The sequence below is a fragment of the Argopecten irradians genome, chromosome 4 (genome assembly GCF_041381155.1).
Source record: "Argopecten irradians isolate NY chromosome 4, Ai_NY, whole genome shotgun sequence".
Classification (NCBI taxonomy): Eukaryota; Metazoa; Mollusca; class Bivalvia; order Pectinida; family Pectinidae; genus Argopecten; species Argopecten irradians.
Genome location: NC_091137.1, coordinates 40,441,380 through 40,464,551, shown reverse-complemented (window position 1 = coordinate 40,464,551; position 23,172 = coordinate 40,441,380). Strand labels below are relative to the sequence as shown.

The following is a 23,172-nucleotide window of genomic DNA, read 5'->3' as shown; positions in this document are numbered from 1 at the left end:
ATTTCAAGTTGTGGTTTTTGTCATTTTTGGAAGTTCGGGGAATGAAAATACATGAACCAATATCCTGGAAGTCTTATTTTAGGATTACATCTTATATCATCTTTTTTTAATATAGCCAATAATAGATAACATTATGAAAAGTTATGTTTTTTATTGACCGAGAAAAAAAAAACAAATCTAAAACATGACAACTAGAGCTTCACGGGAATTAAAGCTTATGTAGCTCTGAACGTTCTCACCACTCCGGAACAGAGGATATCTGTGTGCCCATTACTCTCTAGATATCACTTCAGACGAGATTTTGTTTATATTTGCCTCTGTCTTCTTCATTTTAAGTGTTTCTTTTTTCGGTAAATTTTGTTAATTTTATTACCATTCATTACTTTGATTGGTTTGATATAGCTGTTTGTTATCATTTCAATGTAACGATGATAAAGAACGTGTTCTCTGGATTTCTCTGCGCTTGCTCTACCATTTCTTCAGAAACATAATGAATCCAACAATACGGCAAGTACTAATTACATGATTTTATATCGTACTCGTCAATATTGATCGACATAATTATCGTAATTATCGTCAATATCAAGAAAAAAGTCCACAATTATGTCAATAAATAATACTAGGTCAATTGCATTCTGGCTCAACATAATACTTGGCGGGAAGCATATCTGCCAAACAGTCACGTGAGACAACGTCATCACATAACGCATGACTTCATACGTGGTCCTGGAGGTTTGGGACCATAGGAATGTCACCTGGTTCCTATGGCAATGTCACAAACTGAGGACAGTCAATGGCAAGAAAAACACAATTTCATTGTGAGAGTTAAGTCCTTCGATGCCAAATTCAATCAAAATGGCTTTTCAAATGTTCATGGTTTATATGTGACCGACAGAGCTGCCCATCATCAACTTTTAATGACAGTGATATTTACAAGCCTGCTTGTATTAATCCAAACTGTTTCATATTAAAATTTGAATCCTGTAAGCTACCTCCATGAATGTCAGTTTGCACGTGAGCAGGAAGTGGTATGGGAATTTCATTGATGTCTCCGTCACGTGATTCACAATCTAGGTCATCCTCATCATCGTCGTCAATATCGACATCCTCGGATTCTGGATCGATGTCGAACGAATCAGATTTATCATCAGATTGTGTCTTTTCTCCTTTATGTGCTAAGAAATGGCTGCTTCCTTTCTCTCCATCGGATACTCGTTTCTGCGATGATTCCGATGAAGGTTTTTTGCTCCTCTTCCATTTCATCCTTCGGTTTTGAAACCATATCTTCACCTTGAAAAGAAACCCGTTACATTAAAAATAAAATATATAAAACGACTTGATGCCAAACACCTTGAATTAAAACATAGAAATTTTATAAAATTTGCATAATACCCAATATTATACGCTCAAATGTGGTCAAGTTCAGTAATCTGTTTTCATTCGTTTCTACACAAAACGTGGACATGCAATAGGAAGCACGCCTACGGTGAAATGGATGTAGTGTTCCAATGTATTTTGCTCCAAAGCAACCGCGTTCTTTTCAGCAAGTAATAAAGTAATAAAAGTTATCATTGTAAAATGTTTATTTACTGTTAGGCTCATGTATGGGGTGGAAGTGCATTTTTGGATTAGTAGCCATGATACAAACCGGACAGAAATGTAATGTAGGGTATCCTAAAGTCCTGGGTAAATTAACGTTTGTAAATATGTTTGCGCCCAAAGTTGTGAGTCACCAACTTCTAAATCTGATAACTTTCGGGTTTTTGACAAGGTGTGAATCCGATATGGAGATATACCGACGCATGGACATTAGATCCGTGCAGACTAATCAGGAATAACGATCCTACAATACAATGGAAAGTACATATACCTCGTTTGTTACAAATTTAACGACGGTGTGAAAGCTAAAAAATGAAAACTTAACAGTCACCCGGGCCGTCAGTTGTCTAATGGTCAACACGGCCATATCACCACCCCGCACAAAATACCTTTCTTATTTCTCAGTGGGTAAAATTTCTCTCATTAATCAAGGAGGTTGCTCGGACAACCGGAGATAAGTTCGTCGATGAGACAGCTGGATACGTTGTGATAATATACAGGTGTTGTTTGGGGTATTAAGTAGTGTATCCTTGTTTTCAGGTGAGGTGTAAATTTTAACCCCGTGTGCTAATCCCTTCTTAAAATGGAGCTTGGTGAATTTACAAAAATCTCGGAGTATGTACGATAAGTCACCTTGCAGTCCGGAATTAGCGCTCCGATATTAATCGCCGGGGCGTTTAGACACGACCACGTTCAATTGCAGTTTTTGTGTTTTCGTTTGATAAAGAGTCAACACGAAGGAAATATGCAAGATAAAGAATTGTAAGAAAAGGGAGATTAGCCACGTTTTCCTGCCTGTTTCGGCTATTTTATCATAACTTAAATGTGATTAAGAAGTGAACATTTGCTAATGAGTGAAATTCCATGCCTAACTTTGACAAATAAAGGCTATAGAACGGTAAACAAATGGGTTTCAAATGACTTGGAGGCAAAGAGGGGAAGTAAACTACCTTGGTGATCTATCCTATATTGTCCTGGAGGTTCCAAATTAATACTGAGTTATACTTCCTGTCCAATGTTCTGTTGTTGTGAATAATGTTACCAAAAATACAACTTTGTGCAAACTTTGTATTTTTTATTAGATTCATATATCATCTATCGATATAATGGGGGTTTAGTAAAGAAAAAAAGCATGGATGTTTTTTAATGCATTTAAAGAAACAATCTAAAGTTTTAGTTCTGTGAGTGTTATCAATTAATCTTTTTTGTATATTTAATCACAAATCTCACCTACAAGAATGGAAAATTTGGATCAAAATTTGACCTTTTGCTTCAAATTTGTGATAACAACATTATCTGTACCCATTAGGATAAATAAACATTCTGTAAATCTTTTAAACGTTGTCTTAAAATTATAGTCGTGATAAAATAAAATTTTGAATTGTTTGATAGTAATTTCTATTTCATAAATGATTGATATCCACATTTTTTCACAACATTATTTTTTAAGGGAGGGGGGGGGGGGGGTTCAGGGGTAGAAAACTCAATGAATTGTCATATTGTTTATCATGTTTTGCTATCTAATCAAAGAACTTAATTTTTTTGGTATCAATATGAAATAAAACTGGATAATTCAGATCACTGTTTGTTGGAAATGCAATGTTAAAGAGGTTGTTTCTACATTATCTAGATATTACCTAAAATACTAGTTCTGTCATAGAACTTTATCGTGTTTGTAAAAAAGTAAAGTGATATTCGAATTTTACAGTGAGTGTAAATAAAATTATACTGAAAATCCTACTTTAAAAGGTAAATCCATCGGAATTATTTTTGTCAAATTCTTGAAGTATTGGTTTTATGTTTAATTTTTTCATGTTTCAGGTCTTTTATCTTCTGGCGACTGTCAGTGTTTATATAATTATTAAGTTCTGTGTTAATTTTTGACAAAATGAAATCAGAATATACAATGTCAATTAGTAATTACTAAGCGGAAATTCTTAATAACTGTCCTAAATTATCGTTGACAAACATGTTATCTAACAAGTCAACAATTATTCAATACGAAAGCACAAATTAACCAGAAATGGCCAATCTTGCTTCAACAAATTATCATAAAGATATACATAGATATCAAAAATGATGTGTAGAGTTACGTAATCGACACACAGCGAAGTAATGCCCACCTGAGTCTCTGTCAGCATTAGGGATGTCGCTACTTCGAACCGTTTGGGCCGTGAAAGGTATTTGTTCATCTTAAACTGACGTTCTAGTTCCAGCAGTTGTTGACTAGTGAAGGCTGTCCTAGGGCGTCTTGTCTTTCCGAGCAGACTCGACTGTTGTTGAGCTGTAAATAAACGTCAAAATATTAAAACTAATGAATGTGGCCAAACGTCATTTTCAGCCTCTCATCTTGTGAAAGTAAAACAATGCGTAAATCATGATAAAGTAGTCTTTTATCAATTTAAATTTTAAACAAGTCTTAAAAATTAAGTAATGCTTCGTTAACACTCAGTAGACTTTTTTTATATATTAGCAGTGCTTTATGAAAACTATTTGGGACATATTTTAAAGCCATTTGTGATATTTGACAATCAATAAACGCTGCAAAGACACTGTTCACTGTGATCACTATATAAACCTTCAATCTACCTTAGTGTCTCCCAAATCATTAAATAACATATGCAGCCTATATCATATATTTATTTTATGTTGGATTTATTAACGATTTTATGTTATTTATTGTATTAAGTGTTTTTTTTTAATTTATAGCATTTATGTGTGGTACATATCATATTTACTTGCATGCAACAATAAAAGTACAGCGGGAGTAAAGCTAATTTATTTTTTAATGAGTAGGACGAATCCATAACGTCTAATAAAAGACAAGCTATACAATAGACTTCAGAATTAAAAGATATATTAAATCAAAAAATAAAATATACCTTTGATTCTTCTTGTGTTTTTGGGATTCTTATTAAGTAACTTTTGATGTGAATTTAGACTGTAATTATTTGTCATTGTAAAATCGTATCGCCTACTCCATCATTTGTTCGGACAACTCATTTTAATTATTCTTAGTTAATCTATTGTCTTTTGTATAAAAATATCCTGTTATACTTATTATGTAGTAAAGTATTAAAATAACTGAAAAATTATTCCATAAAAATTTTATCTTTTGGTAACTTTTTTTTATTTATCTTATATGGTATTTATTTCGATTATTTTACTTACAAAATGATTTTGATATATACCATGTAAATATCTTATATAAAGTAGAATAGCTCTTCAAATAATACCATTTATACATGCTTTATTATTTCGTTATTTCAGAAATTATTTAACCATAAGTATATGCCAGTTTGAAATTAGTTACACGAAAAAAACTTAATACTTAAGTGTTCCTGGTTAGGTTATCAGTTCATATATGATAACAGCTATCATATGACGAAAATATAATGCTTCATTATATGCAAGCAGATGTATGTAACTATTATCATTACTGAACCTTCATCCTCAATTGGCGCTCATGATATATCACCAAAAAAGAAATTAGTCAAAAATGTGGCATTAACAAACACGAATAAAAAGCACTACAGTAGTTTCTCTAAATGATTATTCAGGAGCAAGCGGCTTAGTTTGCTGTTCCGGAAATCTAATTATATTTGTCAACAGTCCACTAATTAGCTCTTGAGTTGTAACTGAGAAGTTCAAATAAAGCCATGCCCTGTTACAGATGAATAGCAGGAGTCGACGCGGTTCCCGTTACCCAGACGGTGAAAACGTAGCCATGTGGAAAATCTGAATTCCCATAAATTCTATTAATGTATTGGCTGCGGTGTGGAGAACAGATTCTAATGAATAACGCGGGGAAATTTCAAGTCGTCCTCAATAGGGGCAAGGCAAGGGAAATTTATTAAACGAATTTGCTTTGTTTTTCAATGATATTTTTTATATTGGTTTAATTGCAGATCTTGCAGACTTTGTTTTTATTGCATAAGTGTTATGGTTTTTTCTCGTTTTATTTAGACATATAATCATACAACGCGAACTTGACTTTGATTTTGATTATTATTTGTAATAAGATGTTCCATAATTCCCTTTCGAGGACCCCTCTAATGAATCCTCCTTACATATTAGGACCTTATAATAGCACTTTTCATCCCGTTGTTTCTTTCGAATTGATAGAATTATCTTTCATCAGACAGATTTCTCTCCGGTGATTAAATTCGTTTTCCTCATTATCATGATGATTAATTTCTTAACCATTTTGTTCCGCTTCATTTCCAATTAAACGTCGATCATTTAACCAGGCAGAAATGACAAGAGTACTTCACTCGAGTATCTAAATCTAACCGTAAAGCACTTGAACTGAACCTTGAAAATATGTCTACCTATTTCACATCGCTCATATAGTCGCATCATACTAGTATTTATTGAAGTCACATCTGTGTAAAAAGAACACATTACATATAACCTTTTCATACAATGTGACATCATGAAAAATTGACGTCATTGTTGATGGATTTATTTGTTTTTAAGAAATTGAACTACTTTTGAATCAATGAAGATGCCCTGAATTAAAACTATTTTTCAACTTAAGAAAAAGAATGTTTTTCTATCCTCTATTTTCATAATGAAAACGTATCATGTTGCGCAATGATGATAAAAAGAAAATATCATTAAACATGAAATTTTTGACATGATTTTGGAACGAAAAATAAAATGTGCATCTTTTTTTAATATCATGTTATATAACAAAAATCATAAACTAATTCATGTTTCTTATCAAGTTTGGATTCAGTCTTAGAATGACACGATTAATAATATCCCTCGTCACTTCAAGGGACATACCTTCGCAAGTGTTCAGATTCTAAATTTTAAAATCTGCCTTTTAATAATGGAATTATCACCAAATAGGGTGTACTATTTCTCTTTTTCGTCTTCTATAATTAGGATTTTATATTTTAACAATTTTTGGCTAACCTTTTTCATTTTAATAAATATAAGTCCGCTTACATTTTTATTTAGCAATAACATCAATTTAAATTTAAAGAACATATTTTCTGTTTAAAGATTGTTAAACTAATCACTTATACCTCAGCCAACCAAACGCGATGTTGCAAAAGCCAACGTCATAACGATCTGACAAAATAACATTAACTTTAAACCAATCAAAATGTTTGTTACAAAAAAAAATCGCTTATTTGGTTTCAATAATCAGTATCAAGAATTTATCAAAGTTTGATTTTAAATTCAGAGGACTTATTTATTGCAAAAGATTGTGTTTTCTTGTTTTCCTTGGTCTGTACAAGAGGTCCTTTATTTTTAATCTTATATTTTTTTAATATATTATTGAAATTTCTGTCTACCTGAAATTGGATTTCTACATTATTGCTTGTAAATCAAATAATTTTGAATTTTTTTTTAAAGTTTTCTATTTTCTTATATTAAAGACAAATATGTGAAGATAGTGAAACACTTTCTGACTTAAAGAATCTAACATATTGAAGTATTTACATACCGTGAAACACCTAAGAAATATATTTCACAAACATCAGGCATTCAATTAAAAAATCAAAGAAATGTTGTTCCTGAAATTCACGGTGGTGTTTTAAATATCTAGAGGTAAGATAAACTTAATTAAAACAAAATGTTTGACCCTCCGAGCAATCAAATCGAAATTGCAATATGTAATTCCAATAGAAAGGTACTCGAAAAACTTCTGCAGTGATTTGAATACAAATGCTATTCGAGCATCATTTGATTAAAGTCTGAATTTCGCCTGATAGGTCTGCAGACGAGTGGTACATCAGCTTCTGGGCGTGGAAAGTGGTACTTGTTAAACTTTAATACATTTTACCTAAAGGTTTTGTGATTACTTTTTTTCATATTGAATTTAACCCTACTATCTTTTCTATTTAGACGATAAATGTTGCAGTCTGTCGGCTAAAATTCTGGGCCAAGTCTGAATGATTGATTACACACACTGAATGATGTCAGTCACAAGAACGGCACTGCAACACTGTTTGTCGTTGTGCTTTTTAATCTTCGGTTTTAATTTGTCGGATCAAGTGGATTTAATTCCGGAAGAACTAAGTTGATTAGTTAATTTGCCCTATCGTTAGTAACTTAAGGAACCATTCTGGAGAGCTTCCCGTGGTTTGCCTTTGTGTTCCGACCACAGACGCTATAGAGAAGGCAATTCAGTCATCACACCAGGAGAGACCGTCTCCTTTTCAGTCTTTCTCATGCAGATTTGATTAATCTGGCGAGCTTGCCCTATGGTGGCAAAACCAAATACAAATTGTCACTAATGTTAGGCTAAATCGACTGTCTCGGAGGCTAATAGCTGGCGAATTGAAAATTGAATTAGCAAATTGCGCTCCTTGCGCCCGTTACAGTGCCGTTTTAATCATGTGGCGATAAGCCGGTGCTGTTGACATATACAAATGAAATACATTCTACCAGATGCCGCTAATACACTCTGTACATTCGTAATGAAATTTTACTACCAAATTTCCCAGTCATTTCTTCGCCTCTTTCCAGGCTAATGAATTACGGTTGGTCTCCAGTGCATTCCCGGAAAATAGCGATACAGAGACAAACCACCGGCTCAGCTAGAAACCGATTTCTGTCATTTAGGGGCAGGGCGTAAGACCGGAGTAGATGAAATGGATAATTCTTCACTCCACGATGGCCAATTTGCAACGCTGAATTCTTGCATTGTTAAGGCTAACTACTCGTGTAATTTAAGAAAAACAATCCCGCGGACAGCTGAATGAATATCAAAATAAAAGACACTCTTAAGACACCAGTTTCTGTAGGAATCTCAATTATATGCAATCAAGTAATTATCCTGCCGAATCAGACTATCATTTCTAAATAGATCTACGCTTAATTTGTTCATAATGTCAGTTGCCTTAACAGATAGGACATTAGAATCATACCTGCTCTCCCATAGCATAATTATCAAAGGCGAGTCTTTTTTTTCTTACCCATTTCATCCCTCCTGACGTCTCCCTAAACACTGTCTTACTTCTTCTAGACAAGACGATATCTTTAAAAATAATATTTTCTATTCTTGCTTAAAGTTCAGTATAAACAGGATGATATGACAGGTGTTGTCATTATAAGGTGCCTTTTGGTATGGATAGTATGCTTCAGTAGGGCTAGAATTTTAAATGAGCAAAAAAACCATATTTATCTGAAGACAATTCATAAAGTATGGGTATTTCAGAGGAAAATATTCAGTAGAGACCGGCATAATTTTATATGACTTTAAACTCGTTTTGCTCAGAGGGTTATTTTCCAGAGCAATGTCAGAACCCTATAAGTGTCTGCATAACTTCTTTCTTGAACTTTTTTCTTTTAAATAACTACTTACTAATAAATAATGAATTATCGGGAAGCAGATAATTGTTCTGTTATTCACATATAAAGAGTTTAGTGCATAATCATTAAAACATCAGTCTTGAACGACATCCGGTACGTTACAAGAGAGGAGCGGCATTTAAAGTTTGACGAGAAAACAAAATGGCGTTACAGGTAGGGTTAGTCTCACGAATCTACCATTCGGCACGATCCGTAGAACAGTTACATGGGTTATCTTTGTTAATTCGACAGAATGAAGTAATAACGAATAAGAAATCGTAATATATGATCTCGTATGATGTAATAATCTTCTGGGGACGTCCACGGACTTGTTAACCTGCCATGTCGAGTATGAGGTCGTTATCGACAGAGTAACCGATATCGGCCATCTTTAATGATGACCGGCTTAAGATAAAAATTATCAATCATTAAAAGATCACGACCATTTCTCGGCCTTCTAGTCATGCATTACATCACAGACTTAAGATTTGGTTGGAAATTACCGATAGGTAGCTATCTTGTGAGATTACACTCCTTAATGCTCATACACAATGACGCTTATATGAAATAATAAACGGAACCCAATCTGATGCCTAATGGTACACAATGCTCTAAGTAAATGAATCTATTGATAAAATAAACTGGTCAATTAAACTAACTGAATGAATTCATTGATTAATTGAATGAATGAATGAATGAATCAATCAATAAAAAGAATGAATGATGAATGAATGAATGAATGAATGAATAATCAATCAATCAATCAATCAATCAATCAATCAATCAATCAATCAATCAATCAATCAATGGACGAATGAATGAATGAAATTTAACTGAAATTAACTGATTAATTGAATGAAATGAATTAATTCATTAAGTTATTTAAATGAATGAATGAATGAATGAATGAATGAATTTGAAGGCAGTTTCGATGAGTATTCACCTCTATTGCAACCGACACCTACTTAGCGTAAGACATCCGACTTGGCTTGTAATTTGTTACTAAGTAAAGTTGATTATACCTCATCAACATATGTTACCTGTCAAACTCTTTATTCGTAAACGATTTAAATGCTTAAGATAAACTTTAAACAAAACAAATAGCTTAACGCGTTTCCAAATATTGGCCAAATATTTCTGCGACGTTTTAATTTCCACACGTTAAAACAATTTTCATATTTTTCACTGATAATCCACGTCCAATTGTCAAAGGAGATAACAATATACACGGATGATGTTTACCTGGCCAGGACTTTGTTACCTGTGTACCTGACTTCGGAAGGCCCTTTGATGTCACCAGGTGTTAAGCCTGTCACTTTAAGGCTACATATTAGGGGAGATTTGAGCTTGTAAATTGACGTGTTTTGTTGACAAATCTGCCCCAAATCGTGCTCGGGATGCTGAAATACCAGCGTGCGTTAATAAAAGCCACATTCTATTTGCTACCTCTGTTTCCTACACCAACCATATGATTGTAATCTTATGATCAAGTAACTTAAACATATTGTTTAAACTGTAATCATTTTCAGTCATTACTAAAATGATAATATTTTACGGTATATGGTAACATTTCAGGATAATAGATCGATTAGAACAGATTTCAGCAGACAGTTTTCTCGGCACAAAGAGACACTTCAGAGAGACCAATTAAACGGGCAAGCTGACCAATCAGGGCACGGTATGACAGATGGGAAGTATTCTAGACCAACTGAATCTTACACAATGATCAAAATAGCAAAAGATCAGCAATAAAGGTCTCTGAAAATTAACCCGGGGATTCGGTCAACATATCTCATGTCGAACAAAAATAGCTCGCATTGGCGTGAGCTGAACGGCGCTTACAAACTAAATGCAGATCTTAAAAATATGCCTATTTTGCAGTGATTAGTATATATCATCCACTTTATCTGTCGTTAGTTACAATTCCCTTCCATTAGTTCATGAGAAATATACAGGAAATACGGATTTTCTGTAAGGAATTTTAATCTTCAAACACGGATCCGTAAGCAATGGACTTTAAATTTACACTTTTCCCAGAGTGAATCAAAGAAAATGTTGTTGTGTTTTTTTATACATATTTGTATGGAATACGGTCGCTTTAGTTTAGATTTATTTTGGTTTAATAATATTACAATGATTCCTTTACTCTTTATTTACACTAGTGCAGAAGTATTTACTTATTCAGATTTTGGACGTTAAACTATAAAACTGTCATTAAACAATGATAAAAACAAAACTATTCCAGAAATTGCAAAACAAATTGCCCTTAAAGAATTTTTTTTCATACGTGCTGAATTAATTCAATACAGATTTCAGGTATTTTCAAGGTATAATTTGTCTTCAACAACACCTGTCCCGCTCTAATTTTCATTTCCATGCCTCATCACGTTGCTATGATACCCTACCGATACCGTTATCTGTATAACCGTACACTAAGCCTCGTTCTCACTTCTACCATACATACCCGGATTAAACAGGTTTAATGCTACCTTTCGTCTACCGTTCGTTCAAAAATACCCGTTAGAATGTTATCAAACCCTGTATCAGTCAAATGCATTCATATCCAACGAAAAGGTGAAAATCCAAAATGGCGGTCTTTGTGTTTCTGATCTGGCCCGCTAAACAAAGTAGGCATGCGCCTTTGAAATGGTGCGCCCTATTCTAGCGTGTTAGAGTAGTTGGGATTATAAGGACATAATTGGTTTATGAGGAACTTAATGATAAGGTATTTCGTGGAATTACAGGGGAATTATATAGATTACGACAGAGTGTGTCAAACGCTTCCCCCACATCAAGAGTTAACATAGGGCGTGAAGGAGTTTAGACGTAAACAATACTGTGACAATGTATTAGGTGAGAAGATGTAATCCATACATAAGGCAATTTAGCATATGGGAGAGTTAGGTCACGTGAAATATTAGTAATTAGCGCGTTGAAGGCTGTGAGATACACAAAGGTCAATAAAACACTGAATCAGTGTGAGTTTTATAAAAGTACAGATGTGAAAGAATGCAAGCCACATAAACAGCAATCAAGCAGGATAAAGGTTCATTGAAGTCAAAAAATATGCATATGGTTTTGGAAAATGGAAAACAATAAAAAGCGCCAATGATAAAAGAAAGCAATCGCGAGAAGCTAGCAAGCCCTTTAAGGCAGTGTAAAGGGGCAAAGAATCCGATAAACAATAGAAGGGAACGAGAGGGTGTCTAGGTATTATTGTAGTAGAAATTACACCTTTGACGAAGAGCTCTATGGGAGGAGAGGGGCGAAGAAATATTCAATACTCAACAGACAACGGGACGGTAAAAATGGACAAAATGTTCAATAGGGGAGTGGGTTAAAAAGGTAAAACGGAGATCAAGCTATGGAACAAACAAACGGACAAGAAGACGGGAGGGGAAACATGGACCAAAAGGTTGATATGGATGTTTTCATACATGACCCAGGAGAACCACTATAAGACACCCTGCGACAATTGAAGTTATGCTGATGGCTTACAATGATTATTGTCCATTACATAATTATAAAGAACTTCTTAGTTCAAGCATACTGAGATACATACAACTGTTTATCTGTGCCCACAATATTTATTGTTAATTAAGATAATCAAATTTATCGACTCTACATTTGTCACAATAATTAATAATATCAATAACACTTTAAGCACTTTTAATTCATTAAAACAAACTTTCATTTTGAAATACATCGAACAGCTAATATGAAAAATTGAAAATGAAATTACCAATAGCTATTCGAAAATAAATACATCCTTTTACGAATTAATTAACTCATTATTGCACTGTTATCAAAGAATATAATGTCCAGAAGTATGTAACCAAAACTACTATTGGTACTCTGTCATATTTCTGTCGATTAAAAACTTTTGTTGTCATAAAAATAAAAAAGCAAAGGGTTTTCACGATCACACAATAGGTTATTTCATGCATATGTCAATAGTCAATATTCAACTTCTGTTTGGGTTTTTTTTTTTATTTATTTTACGACTTTAAAAGAATTGTATTGACCTTCAAGATATCCAATTCTTAATTTGATAAACCATATTGTGTGCAATTGAACTAAAATAAAATATTGTTGTTTTTAGTATTTTTGTTTTGTTTTTAGACAATGGGAAGAATTTTTTTCCCTTTAACAAATAAATGCAAGGTCCATATCTATTATCACATATAAATTCAACATAATGTACAAAGAGCTTAAATATATTTTTTTTTATTTCAATTATTAAATTTTAAATGTCTATTTTATAACAATCAGTCTAAATCAAAGAGTCGGAAAATAGTTTTAAACATTTTCTTTAATCATGAAAAATACTGCGTTGTAGTTTATTTTCAATTCTTCAAAATTAGAAATCTGCTCGATGAAATGTTTTTTAAACATCTTCAGTGCTGCCAATTAATAAACTAATCAGCGATTAATTTATTAGGTCATTTTTTCATATCTCGACTGAGAACATTGTACTAACTGAAACTATACACACTAAAAGTCACTGTCACTATGGCAACAATTCATGTTCAGACCCGATTAGTGTTATCTAAATGATCAAACAACATCAGTTCCGTCTTCTCAACAGATTTGTATGCTTGTATGGTTGGAAGTTAAACGCCAGTTGTTTCCCTTTCCCAAAACCTGTACCCTTTCATTTTCTTTCCCCATCACTTGGCACAAATTAAACTAATTATCTAACTGCAGTACTGTCTAATTGCTTGTGTTATATATGGAGATGATTAATATTAGTACTTTGTAATTAGTTTAAACAATATTTTATTCAATAAGGATACAATAAAACATGAGGTTGGGTTCGGAAACAATTACTATGTAATGAAATTAATACGTCTTCATATATACAACACATAAGCAATTGGACAGTTTTTGTAATATTTATTATAGGTTTTGTGTGTTTAGGTGCTGGGGTAGGAAAACGGAAGGGGAGTATGGATTGATTAAAGCAAAAATGAGTTTACTTTATACTTTTATCATTATACAACTCTGTATATATACAGGTATTTGTTGTTCTGTTCCTTTATTCAATAAATATATTGATTAAATCCTGTATTGTACTTTTAACTTATACGAACGTGTTAGAGATAAATATACAAGAACTGTATATTGAAATAAATACCATCTACCATATCGTAAGTTAGATAATGTCTTTTCTTTGGTTTTAAAACTGAGACTTGATATAGTACAGCTAAAACCTCCAATGCAAACCATTAGTACATTGAGATGTATTTATTTAATATAGAATAAACAAAAATCTGCTATAGTCAGATATAATTTGTGCATATTTTTTTCAATATTGCATTTTGATTGATTCTATTTAAATGGTTCTACTAAATAAATTCCAAAACTTAGAAAACTTTTACACTAAGTGACGTTGAAATGACAAGCTTATTTCTTCTGAAATTTGCGCTTAATTTTTTTTTTAATATTAAATAAAATTATATTTTATCGTATTTGTTTTAGTGACATTCAAAAAAATTCAAAAATTGGCTTCTTAACAAACAAGATATATTAAAAGTTATAAATTTCAATAGTGTCTAAACCTAGATTCAATCTTTAAAATTATGAATTTCCCCATAATCAAATTACTTATCTTAAAAATAAAAACACTGCTGTTCTTTCTCTGGTGCTAATTGTTTGGCATTTATTCCGCAACATAAGCATGTCGAAATTCTCAGTTTCGTTTTAAACCTTATTTCATATCGCATTAAATCAATCTATTTTATGAAATTTATTTCAATTAATGTTCAATTTCCATTACTTTGTGTTTATTTTTATTTTTAAAAACTACAAATAATAAAACAATACTGTACATTAAAATTATTACACATTTTAACATATGCTTCACTGATTTGTATATACTATTTTGAATGTATACCCGACTTCATCGTTGTTAAATAACATAAACTTATCTATGATATCATCTGTTTATTTTTGTTTCAATATTTTGTTTATTTTATATATCGCAAAGAGTAGAGAAATATGTGCCGTTTCATTTTTTAAATAAATTTTAATCAAGGTTAGAATAAGATAATTTGTCGATATTTTTATCGGTTATATAGCTCTTTATAAAAATAAAACCATAAAACACGCTCGATATTCTAGTAAAAAAAAAACCAGTAAAACGATATCCGGTTCCCGGCAATATTCGTCTATTAATTTATAGTGATTTGACTTACAAGTCTAGAATAAGGAGTTTTGAATTTCCGGATTTTGATTTTTTCCCTATCAGTTTCACTCTCCTTATACCTATATTACGTACATTTCATTTTATAAATAAACGTTTCATTTCGAATGGTGCATTGATTTTAAAATTTCTGCCAATACTTCAAATTGATTGAAAAATACATCAACTCTTCGCTATTTTAATATTTCATAAAGTTTCAATACTGGAAACATTTTCAATGACCACCTCTCTGATTTAATAAATCTCTTTATATTAAAACGATCTTTTGGTATATTATTGAATTGAAAACTAGTCCGAAAGACCTCCTATCTTCCGTTTTCTGCTCGTTTGTTTATTGTTTTTTTTTTATTCATAATTTATTTAATTTCCAATATTTCACATGTTTGTTTTAAATTTTGCTTCCACATACATGTAACATTGTGGTAAATAAAACCATGAAATTGTTATGATAATTTTCCATAGAGTTATAATTCAAAATTTATAATAAAGTATCCTAGGTAAAAAGCATATTAACCATATTAACTCATATCAGACAATAACTGAAAATTTGGTTTTATGTTCACACAACTAATGATATTAAAAAGAAAACCTTTAGATAATATCAGATATTAAAAAGAAAAACATTTAGATAATATCAGCAATAAATAGAATCCCCTACCTAAAGACACTAAAATGTCAGTTTATTACGATCAAACTGTTTATATACAATCCGGGGAAACATAGCACCGGTTTTAATTATATAGCGTACAATATTTTTTTTATGATTAGGATTTCATGATCACAACAGAAGACTATTTTTTTACGAATAAATGTAAGATACCTAAATTCTACTACAACCAGTCATTTCATCCGTGACATATCACTCACCCGTGTAATCCATCATACGGGGCATCAACATGCCGCCACGTGCGAACCACTCATTCAGATAGGGCTGGATATTTTGCGCGTGCTGTGACAGTTTATACGCGTGCTCTGCAGGACTATGGAAAGCACTTCCTGAAAACATGGGCATACTATTTCCAGTTCCGCCATGTCCACCCGTATGTCCATTAAATGCTCCATACATTTGTTGAGCATGAAGAAGTCCTTGAATAGCAACCGAATGTTGATGCATAAGTGCAGGATGTTGAGTGTTAAGAAGTCCAGGACGAGGAATAAAAGTTCCAGATGTGAACCCTCCGGAACCGGAAGGGGATAAACTAGAGTCAGGACTGTTACTGCGGTGACTAGAACCGGAAGACGAGGGCCGTGGAGATCCAAGTGGTGCCACGGGTGAAACTTGTGGTGATTTTCTTTGAGCACGATGATCCGAATCAGAAGCTTTCTTTGGTGTTGATGCTGAGGAAGATTTCGATAGTAAAGCGTCGATGCTGAAGGATTTGGAAGAATTTTCCATCTTTGTTGTGAAATGCATCAGAACGTCTTTTCAATTTTCTTTTTCTTTGTTTTTTTTTTAGTTTAAAAAAATGTTTGTTTACTTCGTTACTTTGAACTGTCGACGAGAAGACATAATTTCATTAACTAAACAACACCAATAACTTATATACGAACACTACTTAAGTCCAACAAGGATGTAAAGTTTGTTTATCTAACTAAACACCAGGTTGAATCCAAAACAATATTGAAGTCCGAAGTAAAGAGCTTCTTCGTTAGTCCATACCTCACTCATATCATTTACCACACAAATCCTTAAGTGTCCAAAAAAGTCTAAATATTTGTGCCAAACGTCACACGGTGTCACTCTTTACCCGTCCAAACATTGCCACAACATTCGATAACGGTAGCTCTCAAAGATTATATCTCCCGTTATGGTCATTAGCATAAGGGGTGGAGCTATCGAGTTTTATGTAAATAATGGAACCGCAGCACGCTGTCGATATCTTTGTCGCGTTTCTCATTGGCAGATTAGTAAATACTTTTATCTCGATCGTCGGTAAAGTGACTACTGAATTTGGTCGGAGATTTTCTTTGTCGGTTAGTTGATGCCATTTTCAATTTCGTATTGTAATTCCTAGTTCTGAGTGTACAGATTCAGATAAATGCTTTATAGAAAAAATGTTTTGAAATTTTAAATAAGTTAAATTCCTAATTTGTGGTTAAGAAAATTGATTTATACCATTTCACATACCGGGTAGCATATGAATATTTCAAATCTTAAAGGAAATACTCTTTTTTATTAAACAAACAGTTACATTATGTACATGTTTTGATTATTTCTGAATCGTATCAAAACAGCTTCTATTATTCATTGACTAATGTTTTGTTTTATGTGGGAAAAGACAACACAATGGTTGTTTTTCTCGTGTTAATGTCATCATGGATATGATATGATAATATTTCCAGAAAAAATATATTTCATTACACATATATGTATGTCTTATGTTATGATTGGCATAGCTTTAGCTTTTTAATTACCTCCCCTTGGCGATGACCAAAAGTCCAACTGTAAAACACACTGTCGAGCCAAAGCGGATTCGGTATTAATTTCCGTCAATATATTAACAGATTACAATGGTTTGATCACATCTCATGAAATATTCATATATGCTTTTTTCCATTTTTTCTGTGTGATTCGGCGTATTTTTCACTCCTTATTCGATATTCTCGAAATGACGTTTTTGTTACAGAAATTGTAATTGTTGTCCTTGTCAAGTTCATAGAATTAAAAAAAAGATATATTGTTGTCTAGGTATGTATTACAATGTTGGCTTTTCTTTCATCGAATTTTTAAGAGAGCGAGAGAAAAGCTTATGCGCCTTCCTACAAAAACCTAACTTTAGAAAAATGAAATAAATTTCATAAGAATACTTGTCATTTTTTGAAACCGTTGATTTTTAAACAAAAATTAAACATTTTAAGGCACAATTTCACTAGGTGAAATGACTATTGTGTTAAACACAAAAGAAAATGGAGTAACAGGTCGATCAATCAAAACACACTGGATCAAAATATATAAATATTTTATTTCTTATAACTTCGAAAGATAGCATAGTACATAATGATGGGGAAAATGATTCTATTATCGCGTCCCTGCATTTTTGCCATTTTGTCTTTTTTTTTCTGAAATCAATACAATCAAAAGCTACGTCGAATTAAATATTTCTGTTTGTTTGTTTCAAATTCTTTATAAGAAGATAGATTCAAACGATTTAAGAGATACACTTCCTCTCTGAAACGAAATCACGTGTACTGTAGCGAAGAAGAAGCATTACAAATCAGTTCAATTAAACGATTTATATTGGAAGATTTACAAAATCTTTCAGCGAATAAAATATGATATAAATCTAGATTAATATTATAAATAAAAGGTAGTCTTCCCTTCTCGTTTTATCTGTAAATGTTCGCTTATCTTTTCTTATTATCATTTAATAGTAGTATTTATACATTCTGATGTATTTATTCTTTTAAAAAAAATCAAAAATTAAGAAGAACATTGATTTCATCTCTCCCTGAGCATCCAGCGTCCATCTTCTCCGTATACATTATGTACTGCTACATTAATTGCATTTATTTGTATAGGTTTACTTATATTACGGAGAAATTGATAAGTTTGAAAAAATACTTTATGTTTTTTTTGTGGGTTTTTTTTCTATATAAATATGTTATAACTATGCCTTGAAAAGTTACACAAGATTAGTTACTTTGATCAGTTATTAGTCAGAGTACATGGGGTCCGTCAGGGCAATATAACAATTAAACTTACTGATTATATTGACACGTGATAAAGACAGTAAGTAGGTCGTGCGTCAAGTGCTGTTTCTCTTACCTAGGCTGCAGGTGTGAATTTACACACCGTTTAATTATCCAAAGTGTCATTTTTATGAGCGATTCGGAGCGATTTTCTTTCCAACAGGCACCCTGCTTATTGAAAAAGAGGCTGCGATTGAACATCTTTACATGGAGCAGAAAAAATGTCCTTGATTCATTTACCTGTGTGTCAGGTAACTCTAAGAAAACATTTGTGAGTACGTGATAATATGCTTGTTAATAACTTAATTAATGAACAATATTTAAAGTCCCGGAGACATGCTCCAGCAATAGACAAGTGCCAAACTAGTATTGCTTGGTGTTACAAGTATGTATTACTAGTAATTGCAGACCTACATCGATTTGGGAATTTAATAACATTTAAAATATGAAGATATAACATGTCTGCCACGGAATAACGTTTATAATTAACTTACACGGGTGGATATTTGCATCACCTGTGCTGTTTCAGAAGTATGTGTGATATCGCGGAACACAGTGACTTGATAGTTTACTATTGTTCTGATGACCCCCTGTATTTGTCAACATTACGCTATAACGTACAGCGCATAGTTGTTTCTCACCAGGCCTCTACTTAATGTCAACATGGCCGACACCTGGCTCAGGGATAGCTCCTAGTTACGGACGATGTACCTGGGATGTCCCCTTGGTGTCAGAAATTAATTAGAACCCACTTATTTAGCTAACACCTGTTTACGGGGCAATATACATCATTGATAGTCGACTGTATTAGAACTCGACAAGCTAGTTTTTATTCTAAGAGACGTATTTTGTGCGTTTTTTTTTATTAAACCCTTAATACTTACATTTAAATAAGCATATAGGTAATTGGTTTATACATATTTCTTTTATATGTTTATTTTAATAGATTTTAACACATTTAATACAATTTAAGTGTGGATGAGAAAAACGTGACGAATATACAATAATGACTTGTGGTATTTAAGGTAGCTCCATACTTTTGGGAAAACCCATGTCATTTTTTTCTAACAGGTCTTATTTTCTTGCATTTTTCATGTAGATTTCAAATCTGTAAAGATAAATGGGTGTTCTCGAACTACTTTTTGAGATATTTGAGCTTGAAATATACCATCCATGCAAATTTGCTGACCGAAAATAGAAAAATTCGTAAAATTATGCTTTCTGTAATATTAGGGTGAATATAGTCTCGATCCTGTTGATTTTTTGTCCTAAATTTCTTACGATAGAACAATATACAAAACTATTTTATTTTTACAAATGCTTACTAATTTTTGTTATTTCCAAGGACCCTTTCTATACGTAATTATCATGTTTTGCCATATTTTCGCCCGTAAAAAATCAATGAATAGACCAAAAAGGAAATGAAAACCCATGTCAATTTCACAATATTTGTATATGATATGCCAAAGGTAATATGTTTTTCAAATATCATACAAAAACACGGGGTCCTCGATCAAAATTTCACAATTTTGTAAGCTTGAAGTTTGTAACTCGCAACCCTACCCCCATTTCATCCAGTGCTAAGATGGGTTATATTTGACTATTTTTTGAAAATCATGCCGCAAAAAAACATTCCACATCAGTTCATACGTTTTTGTGATATTATATCTGGTTTATGTCTGTTTGTTTTTATGATTTTCTCCAAATTGTGTGTTTAAAGGAAATCCGTATGCGATTTTTTTAGAATTCCGGAATTTCGGTCCGGCCGGGTCCCCTCTTATGATTTATAGCGACGAACGCCACTTCCGGTGTTTAAAAATCCATTCCCATTTACGACAGGGACCGCAAAAACCACAGAGATAGCATATAATTTTCACTTCACTGCTTTTATTTGATTTATTTAATGATTTTAAACATTCAATATTATATGTAGACAATTTTCACCCATTGAAAAAATATCCAAGTGTGATGTCGTGGCGTATCGGAAACCATTCTGGAATTCAAAACAACCTCCGCAACTTCCGGTATAGCGTCATATAAATTGGCGCGATTTTCAAAAGTATGGACCTACCTTAATTAATACGGATGTGCACAGTTCTCTTTAGACTTCAAATTTCCATAAATTAAATAAAAATAGGTTAGATGCTAGTAATTTAGAGAGTATATCCCTAATACTATATTCCGTCTTTGCATATTACAGAGTTAGCTACCATGCGGGTAGGTATCGATTGTTACGTCATTATTTTGTGAGCGCAATTTACGTCGTTTTCTCCGAAAAGTATTACGTTACGTTCGCAAACACATGACGTCACAATCAATACCTACCCACAAGGGCAGATAACTCTGTAAGCATTGATGTCACTATTTTTTAATTTTATCGGGGTATGAAAAAAAATTGTTTGCAAACTGTGTGAATCCGCGTAGCGGATTCTCACAAAAGTTTGCAAACAATTTTTTTTTTCATAACCCGATAAAATTAAAAAATAGTGACATCAATACTTATAATTAATTTTATACTCTATTTGATAAAATGAAGTATGTTTAAATGTAACATTATAGTGGTTTTTTCAAGGGATTCTTTTTTCCGAATCAATACGCAACGTCAATGTCTCTATTGTGACGTCACGATAACGTCGGGGTTTCGCGCCATTCTCGGATTTTTTTTCATAGTGGTATGCCAAAAAAATATTGGCCAGTCAGAAAGCCAGATTTGGTATGAAAACAAAGAAAAATTAATTATTGTAATATGCAAATACAAACTAATCGAATAGCAGCAGAGGAATGATAACCTCAGACACGGGGTGAAAATTGGGGTAAAAAATTCTTATTTTTTTTCTTCGTGAAAACTATGAAAAATAACAATCGAATATGTTTATCCTATGCAATGCAATTGTCAAAAATGGCACATGCTGACATCAGAGAAATGGTGGCCTTTCATTATCGGACTAGGCACTGCTTTAATTTACACCACATATCATTCATGCATTTCCGATAATTTTTTCTCACTTAAAGTACAAAGAAATCAAAGAATAATGTTTAAGTTATGATAATAGTTATGATCCGTACCAAGTTGTTTCAGTCTCAGAAACATCCCCAATTTTAACGTGTCACACACATCAATCAGGTGTTATATAACTGACCAGTGGTCAATACGCGTTATCTGATGTTATAACTAAGGTAACAAGTACCTGTTAATAAAGGTATAATAAAGTCCGACACCTGTTGTAATTGACAGATAATAATACTAAAGGCACATACAATGTATTGCATTTGTTTAATGTGCGTGACTTTGACTCGGGTAAAGGTACAGCGTACATGTTGTACCTGCTCTATCTTATTGATCAACGATTTGGAACTTCAATGGTATTAATCAAAATACTTAACAATGTTGTGGAATTTGTCACTATTTCTTGTCATATGTTTCATAAGGAATGTAGAACAATACATTTATGTCATATTTTGCTTCATTGTTATGTAACGAATTAGCCTCACTGAATTGTCCCTTTAAAAGTGACTATATATCGTCTGCAAACAGTCGAGAGGCCGAGTCGAATATAACCGCAATGTCATTTATGAGTATTAAAAACAATAAAGGACCAAGTATAGCACCTTGTGGAACATCAGCATTAAGTTACACAAACTGTTGAATAATTTGGTTTGAATAACGGTATGAAATTGGCTTCCAATTATTTGGGTAAAGACTATAGTTCTTAGAGATTCATGTATTAAACAAACAGAATAATCATTGCTTTTAGTATGTGACTACTGATAACATCCCCGCCAGAGGTCTCGGCAAGCTTCAGTATACGGAATATATAAAGTAGTACCCTTTATTTTGATTAATTGCTAATTTGTTTACAACTCAACACTAGGTGTGCCAGTGTAATTATCATCTAATCTTGTTATGCTACAATAATATTTATTGAATAATTCGGATTTATCAACATCATTAGTCACAATATTGTCAGAAAGATAATTCACTTATATAGGGATAGGTTGGGATAAACCATTTTTCGTCTAAAGAGGTTCAAATATTATTTGGGACCAGAAGAGGAAAATGTAACAATACAATGATTATTTTTATAAAATGTTATACGTGTATGTTTTGGGGTTTTATTTGTGTGGTTTTTTTCTTCTTTTTTGTTTTGTTATTTTTTTTTAATTTTTTTTTAAAACTTTGTTGCATTAATACGGAAGCCCATTGGTGATTTAAACTTATCAACATCAGTAATAGACTTGACAGGATGTGATACTATACATACCTATTTCGCTGCACATCATCCATCGCCACCATTGCAAGTGTGAACTCTTGCGTTGTCTTGTCGCAGCAAAACATCTTAAGAGTTTCTGGGTAATTTTCAGGGATT

General features: G+C 32.6%; 1 protein-coding gene across 1 annotated transcript; it reads right to left on the bottom strand.

Moving 5' to 3' along the window:
* Positions 1-512: 512 nt before the first annotated feature.
* Positions 513-16,870, bottom strand: LOC138321659 (motor neuron and pancreas homeobox 1-like). Its single transcript, XM_069265492.1, has 3 exons — positions 15,983-16,870; positions 3,723-3,883; positions 513-1,290 (listed from the first exon to the last, which is right to left on the bottom strand). The coding sequence occupies exons 1-3, from the start codon at positions 16,527-16,529 to the stop codon at positions 931-933; spliced, it is 1,068 nt and encodes a 355-aa protein (XP_069121593.1). The 5' UTR covers positions 16,530-16,870; the 3' UTR covers positions 513-930.
* Positions 16,871-23,172: the final 6,302 nt, after the last annotated feature.